General features: G+C 42.2%; 3 protein-coding genes and 1 long non-coding RNA gene across 4 annotated transcripts; 2 read left to right on the top strand and 2 right to left on the bottom strand.

Moving 5' to 3' along the window:
* Positions 1-54: 54 nt before the first annotated feature.
* LOC145706497 (cadherin-12-like) lies at positions 55-6,290 on the bottom strand. The gene is made up of 11 exons (XM_081783913.1): positions 6,115-6,290; positions 5,292-5,503; positions 5,103-5,248; positions 2,654-2,995; positions 2,234-2,608; positions 1,948-2,192; positions 1,147-1,467; positions 890-1,105; positions 753-846; positions 381-595; positions 55-333 (listed from the first exon to the last, which is right to left on the bottom strand). The coding sequence occupies exons 1-11, from the start codon at positions 6,157-6,159 to the stop codon at positions 205-207; spliced, it is 2,340 nt and encodes a 779-aa protein (XP_081640039.1). The 5' UTR covers positions 6,160-6,290; the 3' UTR covers positions 55-204.
* A 1,654-nt stretch (positions 6,291-7,944) lies between these two features.
* On the top strand, positions 7,945-8,568 carry LOC145709443 (uncharacterized). The gene is made up of 3 exons (XR_014134888.1): positions 7,945-8,109; positions 8,156-8,214; positions 8,260-8,568. It is a non-coding gene; the product is annotated as an uncharacterized LOC145709443 (long non-coding RNA).
* Positions 8,569-9,163: 595 nt separating this feature from the next.
* LOC145707858 (tyrosine-protein kinase JAK2-like) lies at positions 9,164-15,548 on the top strand. The gene is given in 14 exon segments (XM_081785444.1): positions 9,164-9,463; positions 9,525-10,171; positions 10,215-10,486; positions 10,489-10,978; positions 11,065-11,177; positions 11,220-11,343; positions 11,384-11,625; positions 11,669-11,891; positions 11,936-12,267; positions 12,317-12,473; positions 12,520-12,706; positions 14,639-14,849; positions 14,892-15,115; positions 15,174-15,548. Coding segments are annotated over 14 exon segments (3,657 nt in total). The 5' UTR covers positions 9,164-9,226; the 3' UTR covers positions 15,372-15,548.
* On the bottom strand, positions 13,476-14,509 carry LOC145706818 (uncharacterized). The gene is made up of 5 exons (XM_081784263.1): positions 14,464-14,509; positions 14,282-14,402; positions 13,858-14,240; positions 13,641-13,822; positions 13,476-13,559 (listed from the first exon to the last, which is right to left on the bottom strand). Exons 1-5 carry the CDS (start codon positions 14,507-14,509, stop codon positions 13,476-13,478), a joined length of 816 nt encoding a protein of 271 aa, XP_081640389.1.
* Positions 15,549-15,556: the final 8 nt, after the last annotated feature.

The raw sequence follows: 15,556 nt of genomic DNA, 5'->3' as shown, positions 1-15,556 counted from the left end.
GAAAATGAACATACTTGGTCAATGGTCAGTAGATGTTTTGAAATATTTTATTTGATTTCTTTCATTGAGGTAAATTGGGTTGAATGAAGAGAAGTAATATTGAAAAGTTTACAATTAAAAGATAGGGTCGAACAGGAATCAATACTTTCATAATTTAAAATTACAAATTGCAAAACTGTACATAAATACGATTGATTGGCATTTCTAGTGGAGCATGGCGTGGTAGTTCTCGTTGGAGTCCATTTCGATCGTCACGTTTCGATGAAGACTTCCAGGCACGGAAGAGTGGAAGAGCTGGCGGACCAAACCGAATTTGTTTCCTTCGGCGAAGTTCTAAATTTAAAATTTAGCTGACATTTCTTGTTGAGGTTATAATTTACCCTTAGATCAAGCGAGCGCTCGGTGAGATGCGAGTTGAGTGAACTGAGCGAATTGAGCACCGAGTTTGATCCTTCGTATTTGTAGAGAAGACGTGAGTCCCAAGGAGCGCCAGTAAAATTTTCAGTAGAAGAAGCGTTCTTCAAGCGATGATCGATTGTGTGGCAAAGTCTTGAATCTTGGATTGCTGGATCACGAGAGGCTTTGTTTAGGGGGACTAAAGGAATCAGTTAGAAAGATTGATAAAGAATTAATAAATGTAGAAGAGCCCTTCAAATACGTGTCATATTTAGACACTCGATATATTTAAGACTGCGCTGAAGAGCAGGCTTTCCCGAGAGACTTTCTATATATATATAAATAAGAGATTGTACCTGTTTGATACCCAATTTGAGAGTCAGTGCATGGCGCTTCTCCAGCTTCGTTGTCGTACATGACCACGTTTTCGCGGACATCATCGATATTCGACTAAAATATTCGATAAGGCACTTGTCGCGAAAGTTAAACTCACAGGAAGATAGGCCACTTCAGAACCGAGCTTTCGGGACTTGTTGTGGTTCCAGATCAAGAAAGAGATGAGAGCGAAAAGCGAGCAACAAATAGCCAAAAGAATCGCAAGCCAAAGCTGTGGCTGAACACTTGCTGGGGCGATGAGTTTCTTCTCGTCGATGCAAGTGCCGTTCTCACTTTGGCAGCTTGGGCAAGACTTGACTTGGAAGTACATCGACTAAAAGCAAGTTGAAAATCTGGGCAAGCAAATATGTTTACCTTCGTGTTTTTCTTGACGTCAGCGAATTTGATTTTCAGGTTGAATGGAAGTTGGGCATCTGGACTTTCATCGCTTTTGAGCTGGAGTGTATTCCCGTCGGTGTTGAGCGACATCTTCTTGAGCATGTCTTTAATAAAGGAAGACTCTTGTTCATCGTCAAATTGTGCGGTAATAGAGTTGTCTGTGGACTCATCCGGGTCGGTGAAGGTTATCGGCCACTGCGAGAGACTTGCACCAGGACAAAAGTAGATCACACTATCCTGTGGGTTCGGTGGCATGTCGTCCACATCTTTGATTAGCACTCGCACTCGTGTTCGTCCCTAAATTAATTTTGTTAGGCGAAATTATCTCAACGATTCTTTTGCGGACTTATAAGTCCTGAGAAGAAAAAATACGGTATAAATATGTTAAATAAATGTCATTGGTGATTTAGTTGCTTAATTAAGAACAAGTCTGAAGGTGGTTTCTCAAGTCAGAGTGTAATTATTCAGTCGATTAGGCAGGAGAAGGAAACGTCAGTCACTTCACGCAGACTAGAAGGAGTGCGCTCGCGGTTATTACCTCAAACGCCAGCCTGTTTAGTTAGATCTACCGTCCATTGAAAATATTAATTATGCAGCAGATCCTTGGAGAGCTGTGGTCTCTAATTGGCAAAATGCCCATCGAAAATATATTCTTCCTTCGAGAGAAGATTGATGGATGGCGCGCGTAAAATCGCCTGTTACGAGAAATTGATTGCTATTCTATTAATCTAATCCCTTATTATCAATCATTGTTTGATTTTAAGAAATCTTAATTACCGTGAGAGCGTCGAAATCAACAGTGTTGACGGCTAAAACGTCGAACTCCCAGGTGGACTTGGACTCGCGGTCAACCGTTGACTGGAGAGTTAACTGTCCAGAAGTTGCGTCAATGTTGAATGGAAAGTTGTTTCGGATTGCTTCCGGGTCGATTTTGTACTCGAAAGCATCGCCTTCTGGATCAACCGCTTTGAGAACACTTTTGCAGCCGGCTTTATCGTCATTTCGAAGACATAGACGAGTCCCTTAACTCGATTATTATGACTGTTGGCGAAAAAAACACTACCTGGATCTGCGTTCTCCGAAATTTCAAATATTGAAAGGTCTTCCTCGAATTGCGGTGGTTCATTAACGTTAAGCACTTTCACAGTAAAATTGATGCTGTCCGAAGGGATGATGCCGGCTTTAGCGGCGGATGAGACCAGTGGACGAGTGTTTTTTGCAACGATCGATAATTGATGAATATTCTGAGTTTCATAGTCTAATTTTCCCTCTTTTGGTGCAAGGCAAGCATCGATTATCGTCTTCTCAGCAGGTGCCGAGGTGTCCTTGATAGCTTTGATATAAAAGAACTTGTCGCCAGGCGAGTTGATTCTGAACTCGACGTCGCCGTTCTTTCCCACGTCTAAGTCCTCCACTTTGAAACAAAATTCGTCGAATCCTTAATTTTTTTGTAACTTATCAATCGCATCAATCACTGTTATACCAAGTTGTGGATCTTCGGGTACTTCTGGAAAGGAGATTTCATCTATAGTAGGTAAAAACTTGGGACCGTTGTCGTTGATGTCCGTAATCTTAACGAGCACTTTCACAGAAGCTTCATTGGCGCCCGTGGTGGAGACCCCGCCGCCGTCAACGGCAGTGACGGTGACGGTGTATTCCGTGCTTTCTTCTCTGTTTAGATTCTCCTTCTTCACGTAGATGTTTCCGTTGTACTTGTCAATGCGGAAGAAGGGCGAGTCCAAAAAGTAAGCAATATCTCCGTACCCAGTTCCATAGCCGTCGCTTGCATCGGCATCTTCGGCCACTACTTTTCCGACGGGAGTTCCTTAATTCAAAAGTCAGCCTCTCCCAATTATTCCAAGAGTGCTCAATTATGTGCTTATAAATGAATCGAGGCAGTATGAAAGTGACAGAGACCAGTTTTCCCTTGAGTCTCTTTTCCATCACACAACTGCGCACACAAACTAACACAGACGAAAATACATTGCCATATCTATAGGACGCGCGAATAAATAACGCGAAACAGGTTCAATCAGCGACATTATCAAATTTTGACAAGCTCATTGCGGTGTTGTTTCAGTTTTATTTGTCGTAAACGGTGGCCATATTTGCACGCAAAAAATAAAAGCTGAGAGGCTCCGAGGCTTGCTTCATCCTTTTAGCAAAATGAAAAGACAGCTTGCGAGCGAGATTACGAGAGGCTTTTCTTGCGCAAAGGAAGTCTTTAATTTTTGCTAACCTGCTGAGCATATGCCACCTTCGCACTTAGTTCGGCTCATCAGAGGTATTCATCCCTTTCTTCATAAAATTTTACTACTCCATATGCTCACTAGTTCCCATAAAAATTCTATTGCTCCGAGTGGCCATATGGACGCAAATTATTAAACTCATAATTTAGTAGCGCTGCAAAGTAGTTCACTCAGTCATTTCCGTGGTCATGGGCAAAAATATGTTCCCACAAGAGGCCAATTAAGGCTGTAATCACGGGGAAAACAATTGGCCCCTTGGGCACAATGTGCACAAATTGAAGGCTAAATATTATGCGAGCTGTGATGCTTTAAGGTCGCCGGTGGTGGTTACTTCATTTACTTCCCTCTTCAAATTTAAAAAGCCATATTTCTAATTAATTTCCAGCGAGCGTATATTGATAATGTTAAATATATTCCATTTCGGGAAGCTACTAGGTCCAGTCAAACGGGGGACGGCTAACTGTTATCCGATTTATGCACAGAGTCCTTTGTTCTCGATCAATTTTGCAGGGCAATTTTCCTTAAAAACAAGCCATGCTTTATTGAGGAGGGCGAGCGGAGGGCTATTGTTGCGCTACATGCAGGCACTGATTTTTTTATGAAGACTACGTATATCGCCATGCATCAATTCGTCACGTGACATATGCCGCTCCATTGTGACACTTCGAGCATATGCTTTCAACCTTGGTACTCCCATACTTACTGTCCCGCGGTGAAATATCTTTTCAGTTTTATCTTTTAAATAATCTACAGGCTGGACACAATTTTGAATATCTTAAAATTTAAAAAGGCAGCAAAATGTACCAATCGTTTGAATCAAATACCCCGGTGGAGGAATGTTATAACTAAATAATTGAAAACTTTAATAGACCATTGTAGAATCTAGAGCGCAAAGACCGTGAATTATTCATTGATCACTGTGGAGATCTGCATTTTGCATGAAAATCTTCCGCTCCTGCCAAAAGTTTTGCTCGGTTTTAAATTTCCAAATTTGAAAAGGCAGATGCCGAATGCGGGGTAAATATGGGACGGCTTCCGTTGCGCCGTTGAAAGTACTCAAATATCCGCCATCTCCATCACAAATATCAAACGAATCCGAATTTCTCGGTCTAACATAATATTTTTTCAGTAGTTCTTTTTCAGGAAAATGTTTCTGGGTTGGATTAGGAAAGTTGTAAGCTTGAGCGCGAATTAGCATTAGCCCAAAAAGAAGGATAAAGAGGTGGAAGGTAGATCCATCTCCTGCTTTAAAAATAAGGAGACACGAGCTGACAAATCCTGCTTGAGACGGGCTCAGCGGCATCGCCCTTTGATCTTTTTGTAAAAAGTGATCGATGGCCTACATACAGTAGGGTAGATAATTCAGAACCTCCAGCAGCGAGCTTTCATCCCTCTTTCAATGCATTCCAAAACCCGACCTCTGTCTCGCCCCAAGAAAAGTAAATTATTTATATTTGAATAATTCGGATTCCCTCCTGGAGAGACGCTTTGCATCTGTAAATAGATATATAAACCTACAGTGCCAGAAAAATTGGCTTTGATTGATTTTGGCTTTAGTTAGTTTTAAGCCTCAGTAAACAGGCATCTGTGTAGTGTTGCTAGATTGTTATTGAATTAAGCTAATTTAGAAGGAATCCCTGGATTACTGACTTTTAAAATTGAGTTCTTCTCGTAGAAACATACCTTTTGGAGACATTTCTGGGACGCTGAATTCGTAAGAAGACTCTGGAAAGATAGGCGCGTTGTCGTTGATGTCGTCGACAAAAATCTCAATCGTGGACGGAGGCTCTACGTCACTCCCAGATTTGTCTTTTGCAAAAATCTCCAGACTAGCAATTAAGTTCGATAGAGCTCATAATTATACATCTTTACCTGATAAAAGGAGTTTCTTCGCGATCAATGGGCGCGGACAAATATACGTCGCCATCTTTGGAGACTGAGAAGTAGGGGTTCTCGCCGAGAGAGAAGTCGACGTCATCCCTCCGCGGGTCAGTCTGGAGGCGGCCTGGGCTCAGTCGGGGACGATCGACCTGCCAGCCGGACCGTGGCTCCGTGATTTGCCAACGATTGAACTTCCACTCCGCCTTAGAAGATTTGTTAATTAACCTTCACAAACGAATCGTAATGAGAACTCATGTGACAATCGTCGCCGCTGATCGATTAAACATTATTATAATTCTTAACTGGCTGTTTTCTAATTTGGAGTAACGCTGGAATATCTCGACGGAGAGAAATAAAAAGGTCATTTGTGATTAAAAATCGATAAAAGATTCGCTCTCATGGAGCTCACCTGTTCCGAAGATCGACCTTGACCTGGCCTGTCAATAATAAAACCAACAGTAAATGCCTTGATAAGTAAAAGGACAGGATCGATTCAAAACGAGAAACAGATGGGCGCCAGTTCCGGTGCTTCACGCTGCGCGATAAATCCGGATCACGTGGGTAATTATTCGCGCGCAGCGGGTCATCTCTAGCCACTGTCACCAGAAGAACATGTTTTTTTTTGCTTTCTATGGTTAGGTAATGTTTAGTGACCATTATATTCGTTTATTTATCGGGTCTTCTTTCTATCCCATGTTCCTATTATCTCTATTGGTTTTCGCGCTGCGAAAACAAATGTGCAACAATTCAGAATATCGCTAACTTTCATACAATAAATTAAACGATAAGAATTTCATTGAAGGGCGAAACTTACATAAACTGCTGCGCTGTGGAATAAAAATAATCTCCAAAACTTCATTATTACTTCGTTAATCTTTCTCTTCTAAGTGCTTGTTCTCTCACCGAAGGTTTTAGTAAAAAACTATCAAACTTTGAAATTTGTAGAATGTTATTGCTGCGGATGGTGAACGAAATGCAATCTTGGCACCAGTCGAGCAGTCCTCCGCCAAAAAAGAGTGAAGGACGAGGCGATCGACGGCAAGTCACGTGGTGGCGCCGCTCGGCTCCCAAAAATCAAGTCAGCACAGGAGCTCCTGCTGAGCACGGAGAATTGGCTTATTCTAGCTTATTCAGCAACAACTAAGTTTTCTTTAGAAATATAAATAATAGTAAGAGTTCTCATAAGTATGATCAAGTAAGAGGTTTGCAAAAGCCACAATAAATAATAATATCATTATTGATCATCAAATAAAGATTGTTATATTATTGAATAACATAACATGCAGCAAGGCAATGGTCACTATTCCTTTCTTTTTATAAAGTCTAGAACCACAGTAAATATTCTTTTTTCCAAAGAATCAATTGTAAATCATAAAAGATGATGAACTTAGTTGAAAAAGTGCGTCTGCTTTGGTTGTTCAATATTTGTAGTCTATACTTTCGTAGCTATGATTGTTTATATACAAGATGGCATTAGATGCTTGTGTAGTTTATGTATACGAGCCGTACGTCAAGTCAATTAGCATTTGTGTCACTTTTACGTTATTCGATTAACAAGCATCTGACTTAATTCGGTCTTGGGTTGTACTTCGTGCTACTCGCGGAGGTTTCTTTCACTATAAAAGGGATCGTGGATAAAGCCAAAAATATCGGTTTATCGGAAAAGAGGTCATGTGACTGTGGTCAAGAAGTGGTGGTACTTGTGAGGCCTGTTTGATGCCGCCGCCATCTCCGTGTGCTCGAGGAAAAATTTGCTTTCTGATTTTCTTTGCGATAAAAGACCCTTCTAAATGGGGCCACCCTTATCACATGACACTCCGCAAATTTGCTTACTCAATTGAGCCCTATTTCTGGCCAGGGGGATAATTTATAACATTTAGATTTTGATCTCCATTTTCGAGCTTCTCAATCATAATTTCAACTTTCAAACGAGCATTATTTTCATGCTGCTATCTGGCGAGGTCTTGAGCGATTTAGAGGTAGATTTAGGCCAGGCGTCGATTTTCTAGTAGAGAACGGGAATACTGATGGGGAACCGGTGGAGACTCCCGCCGCGTGAATCCAGTTGATCCGGAGCACGAGGTGCTCTCTTGCTGCTAGCGGAACAATGAAGCTGCGATCAATATCGAATTAAATCTCACGCCTTTTTTGCAATTTCGAAATTCCCAAGCCTTTTCTGACGGAATCATCATGTAGAATACTTATAGTTTCCACTCTTCTTCTAAATCTTCAACCGTAAATTGCCAAGGACCGTTTTTCAAGGGCTAGTTGCCAATATGTCGTGTCGGCTCATCAATCATTCAGAAATCTCTAGTTTTGGATATTAAAAATATATATTCTATCAATCATTTCATATTTCTATCGAAAAATCAATCGCACTTGGATCAAACCTAAGCATCGAATTTCGGAATACAGCGGGCGGATCAATTTGATCATCAGAGTCCTACCTAGTTAGAATAGCGAAAATATCTACGGAAGCTATGTTTTAGCTAGAGCTATCAAACAGAAGCCATAAGAAATCATGGAGGAGAGAAGTCTTCCAAGAGCGAGATGGGTCTTCCGCGAGGGGGGACCTCTTCTCCCCCACGACTCCTCCGCTTATGCTGGTGAGACCATTTCTCATTGCCCACGCTCTGCCAAACTAACCAATCAAATCACGCTCTGCCACTCGTGAGATGTTGACAGCAAACCACTCAATGTACTCCGACAAATTCTTCACTTTTTAACTGAGACTTACCCTTTTTATGTATTTTCACTAAGCGCTGCAGCCTTCCTGAAATGTCAAACTTCAACTACCGAGACAGCTTCTGTTTATAAATTCGGAACTTTACCGGATAATAATTTTCATATTTTAGAAAATGACTCTCGAGTTAAAACTGAGAATAAAATGGCCGTTCGAAAATATCTAGAGGAGGTAAGATCTTTTTAGTCAGACTTTACGAAATAACTGAAAGTTTAGATCTCTTCCGCTCCTAGGGATTGAGGACGACAACGAAGAATGCCTCGTCCCAGAATCTGAAGAACAGTACTCAGAAGAGCTGGGTACTGACGCCCTGAAAATTTCCCAGTGAGGAGACTGGGAAATTTTCGAGGGATGTGAGGGCCATTTCGTGGCCGAGAACTGGCCGCGAAATCGGCCAAGGAACATTACCGGTAGGGTATGGCTTACCGGTATGAAAGGGAAAACCCCTTTTCCACCAATATGATTGAGTGTTTACTCAACCTTTCTTTAGCTGTTCACACTGTTCCTAAATAAAATTTACACGAACAAAATCTGTTGACTCTACTTTGTCTTAACTTGCAGGCAGCGAGCGAATCTTCGACGAACTAACTTTTTCCCGCATCAAAAACCTTAGCTGCTGTGTGTTCTGATCTTACGATTTTCTTTCCACCAAGACAGGCGTATAAGGCAAGATTGTTCAGACCTGACACAAAATGATTTCGGATATGCAGCTCGGTATGTTTGCCAACCTTCTCGGCTGTGTCATTTTCCTGCTTATCGTCTTGTTTCACTTCGTGTCCGTTAACGGAGCTGGAAACTCGATCAAGTCTCAGTAGATCATCAGAAATGGTTCATTGCTACCAGTTAACGTAAGAACTGACGCGAATGGAAATGCCCAGTGATCCAATTTCCCTGGCGCCCTCATAACTACTGTATATTAACTCTTTCCTTCAGAGAGTCAACTCATCTATCATCTCTAAACCGAGCGTTGGACTGCTTTTTCCGGATTTCTTATATTTAGTAGCTGTTTAGTCGTGCCTTCCTAGCAGTTCCGACTGTGCAATAATTCTTTTTTCTCCTTGAAATCAACTCATTCGTAGTACAAACTTCAAGAACCGCTTTTGAATTGCCTTCATTAAGACGAGAGTGATGAAGAGATGACGAGAACCTGTGAGAAATCAGAAGAACCAAAACGAAGAAGAAAATGGGCTTCGGAATTAAAGTCGAAATCGTGGAGGAAGAGCTGCGCGTAATATCAATCCCCGAACACTGCGAAACTATTGAAGATATAATTAAACACTGCCTGTATACGAGCGATGGGATAGCCGACTATGAAATCAGTCCCAAAGACTTGACAATCTTCGGTCTTCAATCTGCGAATGGCCACTGGCTTCGTCCAGCACTCAGAATTAATGACCTGTCGACATTGATAAAGGAAAGGCTTTCAATTGATGATGCAGCGTTTTCTTCTCACGCATCAAAGGAGCCTCCAATAGCCAGACTCGAAATTCAACCAGCAAAATTTGTCAACCCTTCGACTCCGAATCCGCTACCTTTTTCCATTTTCCAAGAGCGAGAAGAAGATCAACTGGCCCTCTCGGCAAGGGGGCGAGAGCTTGTATTCTGATGGCTTGTGGCGATACGCGTTCTATCAAATCCGGCGGGATTACTTGTCGGGAGCAATTCAACTAGAAGACACAGAGAACCAGTCCTCTCAGGGACTGGGACTGGCGGTAATAGACACAGTGAGACTGAAGAAAGAAGGCATCGTCCCGCCGACAAACCACGAAATGCTACTTTCGCCGCAGTTACGTTCGAAGAAAACAGTCCGTGTAAACTCCATCATTACGTCTATTCGTCTCAAGAAGCTTTTCAAGAAGTCCGTGAAAGCGCACGAGCAAGAGAATTTGAAAAGTTTAACGATCACTCAGCTGCGCGATCAATACCTCTACAATCTCCTTCCAAACGTGCGTGAAGAGACTTGGGGCGAAATATACGATGTAACCTTTGGAAGAGGCGACAAAGGTCGAGTCTGGGTCCATCCTGAGAACGGCATCTTGCTTCAGCGAGAAGGAAAAGATTGGACTCGTCATTTCTCCAGCTCCTTCAAAAATGTCCTTTTCTCACGCCGTTCCAAAAAGCAACTCAGGTAAAAAATACGTCTCTTCTCAAGATAAATTCCAAACATAAAGCGTTAACTTCATGGACATTAACGAGTGGCAAGTGACTTTTTCTTCTGAAGAAATCGCTACGGACTGCCACATCTATATTGAAGGCATGGTAAATTTAACAGGAGATCCTCACTCTTACCAGAACGCTGATGTTACTTGGCCGATGCTTGTTGAAGAACGAACGCTGGGCGCTTTTGGGCCTCTGAGTTTCCAACGAGCGAAAGAGCTGTTGTCCAGTCGTGGCTTTTGCCTTCTCCGTCGTGGCGCTGATCAGAACACATCTTCAGGGATGGGAACATAACCTTACAATATTTTCAAGAACAAGCTAAGCGGTCAATGTTTCATGTTGTTTTCCCGTCCATTGAATGGTTCATCACAATTCTATCCACAGATGGCCAATACTTGAATTTCCAGATACTGCGTAATCCTTCGACAGGAAAACTCAAGTTTAGCGGCGACAACTCACCGGAGTTCGATTCTCTTCAAGATGTTCTAACCAATGGAAAGGGGTCACCATTCAATGTGTCCAGAAGGCTGACTCCTTGCGTCGTCAGTCCAACAAGAACGAAAGTATTCTCTGCCGGGGAAAGTTCGATGAAAAGCCTTGTTCCCGAGAGGATAGAGTTGCCCTCACACGCACTGTATCCGGAGAGTAAAGTCACGTCGAAGTCTGTAATGGGCGCTGGAAGATTTACGGACGTTTACCAAGGCCGCATGCAGATCGAAGCAACCAAAAAAGAACGTTCAGTCGTGACTAAGTGTATCAAAAACGACGATCTTCTCAGGAAAGTGTCAGTACTTTAAATTCTGAGCCCATTTTTTGGAGCTAAACACAGTCCCTTCCGGCCTCTCGATATTCGACACTTGCGAGCCGGATCTTCGGAAATATTGACGAGGTAGCGATCAAGTCCGTTAAAGAAGCCTTTCACGAATCACTCGACATCATCCATAATTCAAGACATCCCCACATTGTGCGTCTACTAGGTTTAATTTAACTAACCTACTTAGAAAATAAGACATTTTAAGGAATTATGAGCACAGGCGCAATCATCCTTGAGCGAGCACCAGGTGGTAGCATTGATTGTTATTTGAGACGAAAGCATGAGCAACTCAGAAGTAGACAAGATGCGAACTACGAGGAAAACTTCGGGTCAGCGAAAGTCTTGAATCACCAAAAAATGTTATTTTAGACCAGACATTGAGTACGAATGCCCTTACGGTGAAAATGGGTACTACGATGCCTGGGATGGAGTATCGAAAGACAGCTCGTCAACTAAATACGAGCAGCTGAATACTGGTCAGACTGTTCGCACTGAAGTTACGACAGTAAACTCAAGTAGTTACGGAGGCTTCACAGGAGAGACCGAAGATAAGTCGACAGAGTCACCAAAGCGAAATTGGATTGCTTGGAAACTAGAAGTTCTTTGGCAAGGTAGAGAACGTCCTCTAAAAGCACCTAAGAACTTGGAATTTAGTTGCCACAGCACTTCAATATCTCCGAAGTCGGTGCCTTTTCCATGGCAAAATCAAAGCATCAAATATTTTACTCTTCACCGATGGTCCTATCAACACTCCTCAGCCTCAAGTCAAAATTTCTGATCCTGGCGTCGTCCACCACATGGCAACAAAGCACAATTCAGAGTATTCACGGGAAATGGATCTCCCCCCTCCCTGGATTCCCATAGAGTACATTTCTAGGTACCTTTCAATCATGCATGTTCTCAATATTAACTTGAGTGTAGCCAAGTCGAGAAGTTCCCGTTATGCTACGACAACTGGAGCTACGCAACTTTGGTGGCTGAGATTGGCCAGTGGTGCTACAAAAGCTTCAAAATGAGTGTTCCTTTGAGCAGACCTGATAAAGACCGCTACTGTACAAAGCGTGTACGTGACCTTCCAACGTGGATCGAAGACCTCAATCCGAAACTTCATAATATGATCAGAGAATGCTGGAATCCAGAACCTACTCTGCGGCCATCATTCTCTGACCTGCTTCGTGAGCTTGCTATCGCCCGTGTCATTGCTAGGGAAACCGATAAAACTCTTAGCCTGGAGCTTCCATCAAGTGCTAATGGTAAGAGTCTCCTGATTGATATCAAAAACTATCTTACTCAACTTAATAGCGATGGACGATTACATGAGCGTATCGACTTACCAAGACATGGCACTGACAACAGTGAAACAGCTCGGACAAGGGCATTTTGGCGTCGTCGAGCTCTGCAGCCACGACAACAGTTCAAATAGTGTGCCGCATCGCTCGGAACTTGTCGCCGTAAAAAGGTACTTTCGTTATTTTCACCGTCTCCGGACAATATACGATTTCCAGCCTGCGAGATAACATGCGATCTGTGCAGAACACGAGTGACTTCCGGAACGAATTCGACATTTGGCGCGAGTTCGACCACAAGAATATCGTTAAGCTTCTTGGCCTCTCGCTCCCGAGTGGACGACTGGTCATGGAATATATAGAGAATGGCTCGCTATTCTCTTGGCTTTCTCATAGAAGAAAAGAGGTGATTTATTATGATTTAACGAAAAGGGCAGACTAAAAATTCAAAAATACTTGTAATTCGATCTTGGCATTCAAATTTCTTTGATCGGACAGAGTACTCTTCTTCCGTGCTTGCTTTTCACATTCTTCGTTTTTTTGTATGCTTTTTTCCGACTGGTGCAAGCAATGATCGGATCTGTTGGAATCATAGAAGTTCCTGACCCTTTTGAGTAGAGATGCCAAAATATGATTAATGGACTAAAGTTTCTGTTAAAGAAGTTAGTCTTCAATTCTACATACCAATTTGGCCATTTTTCTTGCAATGTCTTCTTATCCAAATCGGGCGTGTGGTCGGGCACGAATCTCGCCCCAGCTAAGATTTTACCGTGACTTACTAGATAACTCGCCTTTACCTTGAAGTAAGCGCTGGCCTATGCAAACAAGCATATCATTTCTTCCTTTTTCTCCAGCTAGCCCAGTTGGATCATTCCACATTAGAAGTTCTCGAGGGATCTGAGATTCGTCTTTGTACCTGTGTCGCTCGTGGAACATAATCGGAAAGAAAATCATCGATAGGGGGGTGCATCCATTCGCGTCTTCCAAATTGGGATCAGCGCCACGGTCAAGTAGAACTTTCACAATTTCCATGCAAGGCGCAATTACTGCCATGTGAAGCATTCCTCTGCGGAAGCGCTCATCTGGCCCAACTGAAAAATAACTATGACAACTGTCACTTGTATTTTTATATTGCTCAAGCATTGATGGGATCTATTTCTTATAGATTTTGGGGTCTAACTCCTCTGAGCAGAGACATCGTTGAATCTCCACCAAGTGCTCAAAATGTAGCTAAAGCTGTAATACGTGCAGTAAAGGGGCTTAAAAAATATATCAATATCATCAAAAATCGCTTGTGCAATATAAAAAATACTGTCCATGTAGGCATAATTTTTTATCACTGTACCGGAGTGGACAGTGAATGCTTGGTTAAGTTTTCGTTCTAGTGAAATAGTATTGCCGCATCGAATCAAGTCTTGCAAATCGTCATATTCGTGTCGTGTCAACTTCGTTTTGCGTTTATAGAACTCTTGGAACCTCAGGTGATTTGGCCCATCATTAATTCCATTGATTTTATTGGCACCTAATAAGTTATCAATTTGTTTTTTCGTCAATTACCTTTTTCCATCAGATATCGCGCGAATTTTATAACCGACATTTCTTTAACGGGTTCTTCTACGACATCTTCCGCTACCTTGGATACGTCTTTTTCTGTTTGTAGAGAGCACTGAGCAAGCGCATTTGTAGCATCTTCCTCCGCCTTTACAGCTCCATCTCCGCAAGCGCCAACACAATGGCTTTCTTCGTCGTCTTTGACTTCAATGAGTGATTCAATTTGAGACTTCGCTTTTAGTTTTTCCGCATATTCTTTTTTCCGTTTCAAATACGCTTCTCGTTTAGAGCTTCTGCGGTGTTTAACATTCGGAGGGTTGAATTTGTTATTTTCTATGAGAATCTGTAGCGGCGACTTCCCTTTTCTATTCACTTTATTCACGTCGGCGCTAAATACAAATGTAAACTTGTTAGTTCTCAATTTACTTACCCGTGCTCAATGAGTTTTTCTGCGATTCGGTACCGTTTCTGTTGTATGGCCGTATGAATTATAGGACCTCTATTGACATTTAGCCCCGAACGAATTTGTGTTTCCAGCGCATTCCAATCGTCTTAGAAAATGTATCATATAATGGTTATGAATCTTAACTTTTGATTCCGCTTAACTCTTACTTTTCGCGATAGCAGCTGCCCATTGATACTGATAAGTGACATTCATTTTCTCTTAGAGATTTTAGATTATATTAAAAGGGCTCAACGAGATGTTCTCATGTAAATTCTGGATATTGAAAACAACCAAACTTTATCTAGAAATCGCAAGGCAAGGAAACTAAATATAAATATTCAGGAAGTACCTTTCGACTCAATTTTCGAGCAGCTGTTTGCATTCTCAATTCAAATCTGCGAAGGCATGGAGTACATCCACTCCAAGGGCAAAATACACCGAGACTTGGCTGCGAGAAACGTAATGGTCGCCTCTCAAGCCTGTTCATTAGATCCCGACAAAATCACACTTGTTGCAAAAATAAGCGATTTCGGTCTTAGTCGAAGAGTCGACGGTGAGTTTTTTATCCAAGATTTGTTGTTAGTAATTTTTCTAGCGACAAAAACGTACTACAGAGGTAACCCAGAAGAGTTTCCTGTTCAGTGGTACGCGCCTGAATGCATAAAGGATCAGTCGTACCACTACACATCCGATGTGTGGAGTTTTGGCGTCACTCTCTGGGAGATATTCTCCTACGGTCAACGCCCTGAGTACAAAAATGCCGAAAAGAAGTCCCATCTAACTCTAGTTGAACTTTTCAATGCACTTCAAGAGGGCTGTGTAAGTTTCATGATTTTATAAACTTTTCTAGTAGCCACTGTGTTTTACATTATTTTAGCGACTACCAAAGCCGCTGAATTGCCCGATGAGCATGTTCGAAATCGTAAGATCTTGCTGGGCCTTCAAACATGAGGATCGACCGACGTTCACTACACTTCTCGGAAAGCTCCAAAAGAAGAGTTCTCGAGTCGACTCAAGCTTGGCCTTACTTTTCCCATTCACTAAAAGAATAAATGATTCATCGTCTTCCGTTTAATTCAATTCCGACTCGCTCTGTCCAGCGAACTGGACCTTTTGTTTCCATTTTCCGTCTCTTTTTCTAGCTTTACTTCCAAAACTCAAAAACTGTTGCTCTAACTTAAAATTTATATCTGTGCAATTTACTCCATAAAGAAGCCTTTTCTGTAATCCCTTCCCCAAGGGAATAAGCTCGCTACAATC

Source organism: Oikopleura dioica, chromosome XSR (assembly GCF_907165135.1).
Source record: "Oikopleura dioica chromosome XSR, OKI2018_I68_1.0, whole genome shotgun sequence".
Classification (NCBI taxonomy): domain Eukaryota; kingdom Metazoa; phylum Chordata; class Appendicularia; order Copelata; family Oikopleuridae; genus Oikopleura; species Oikopleura dioica.
Note: the sequence above shows the minus strand (reverse complement) of the source record. Positions and strands in the feature narration are given on the sequence as shown.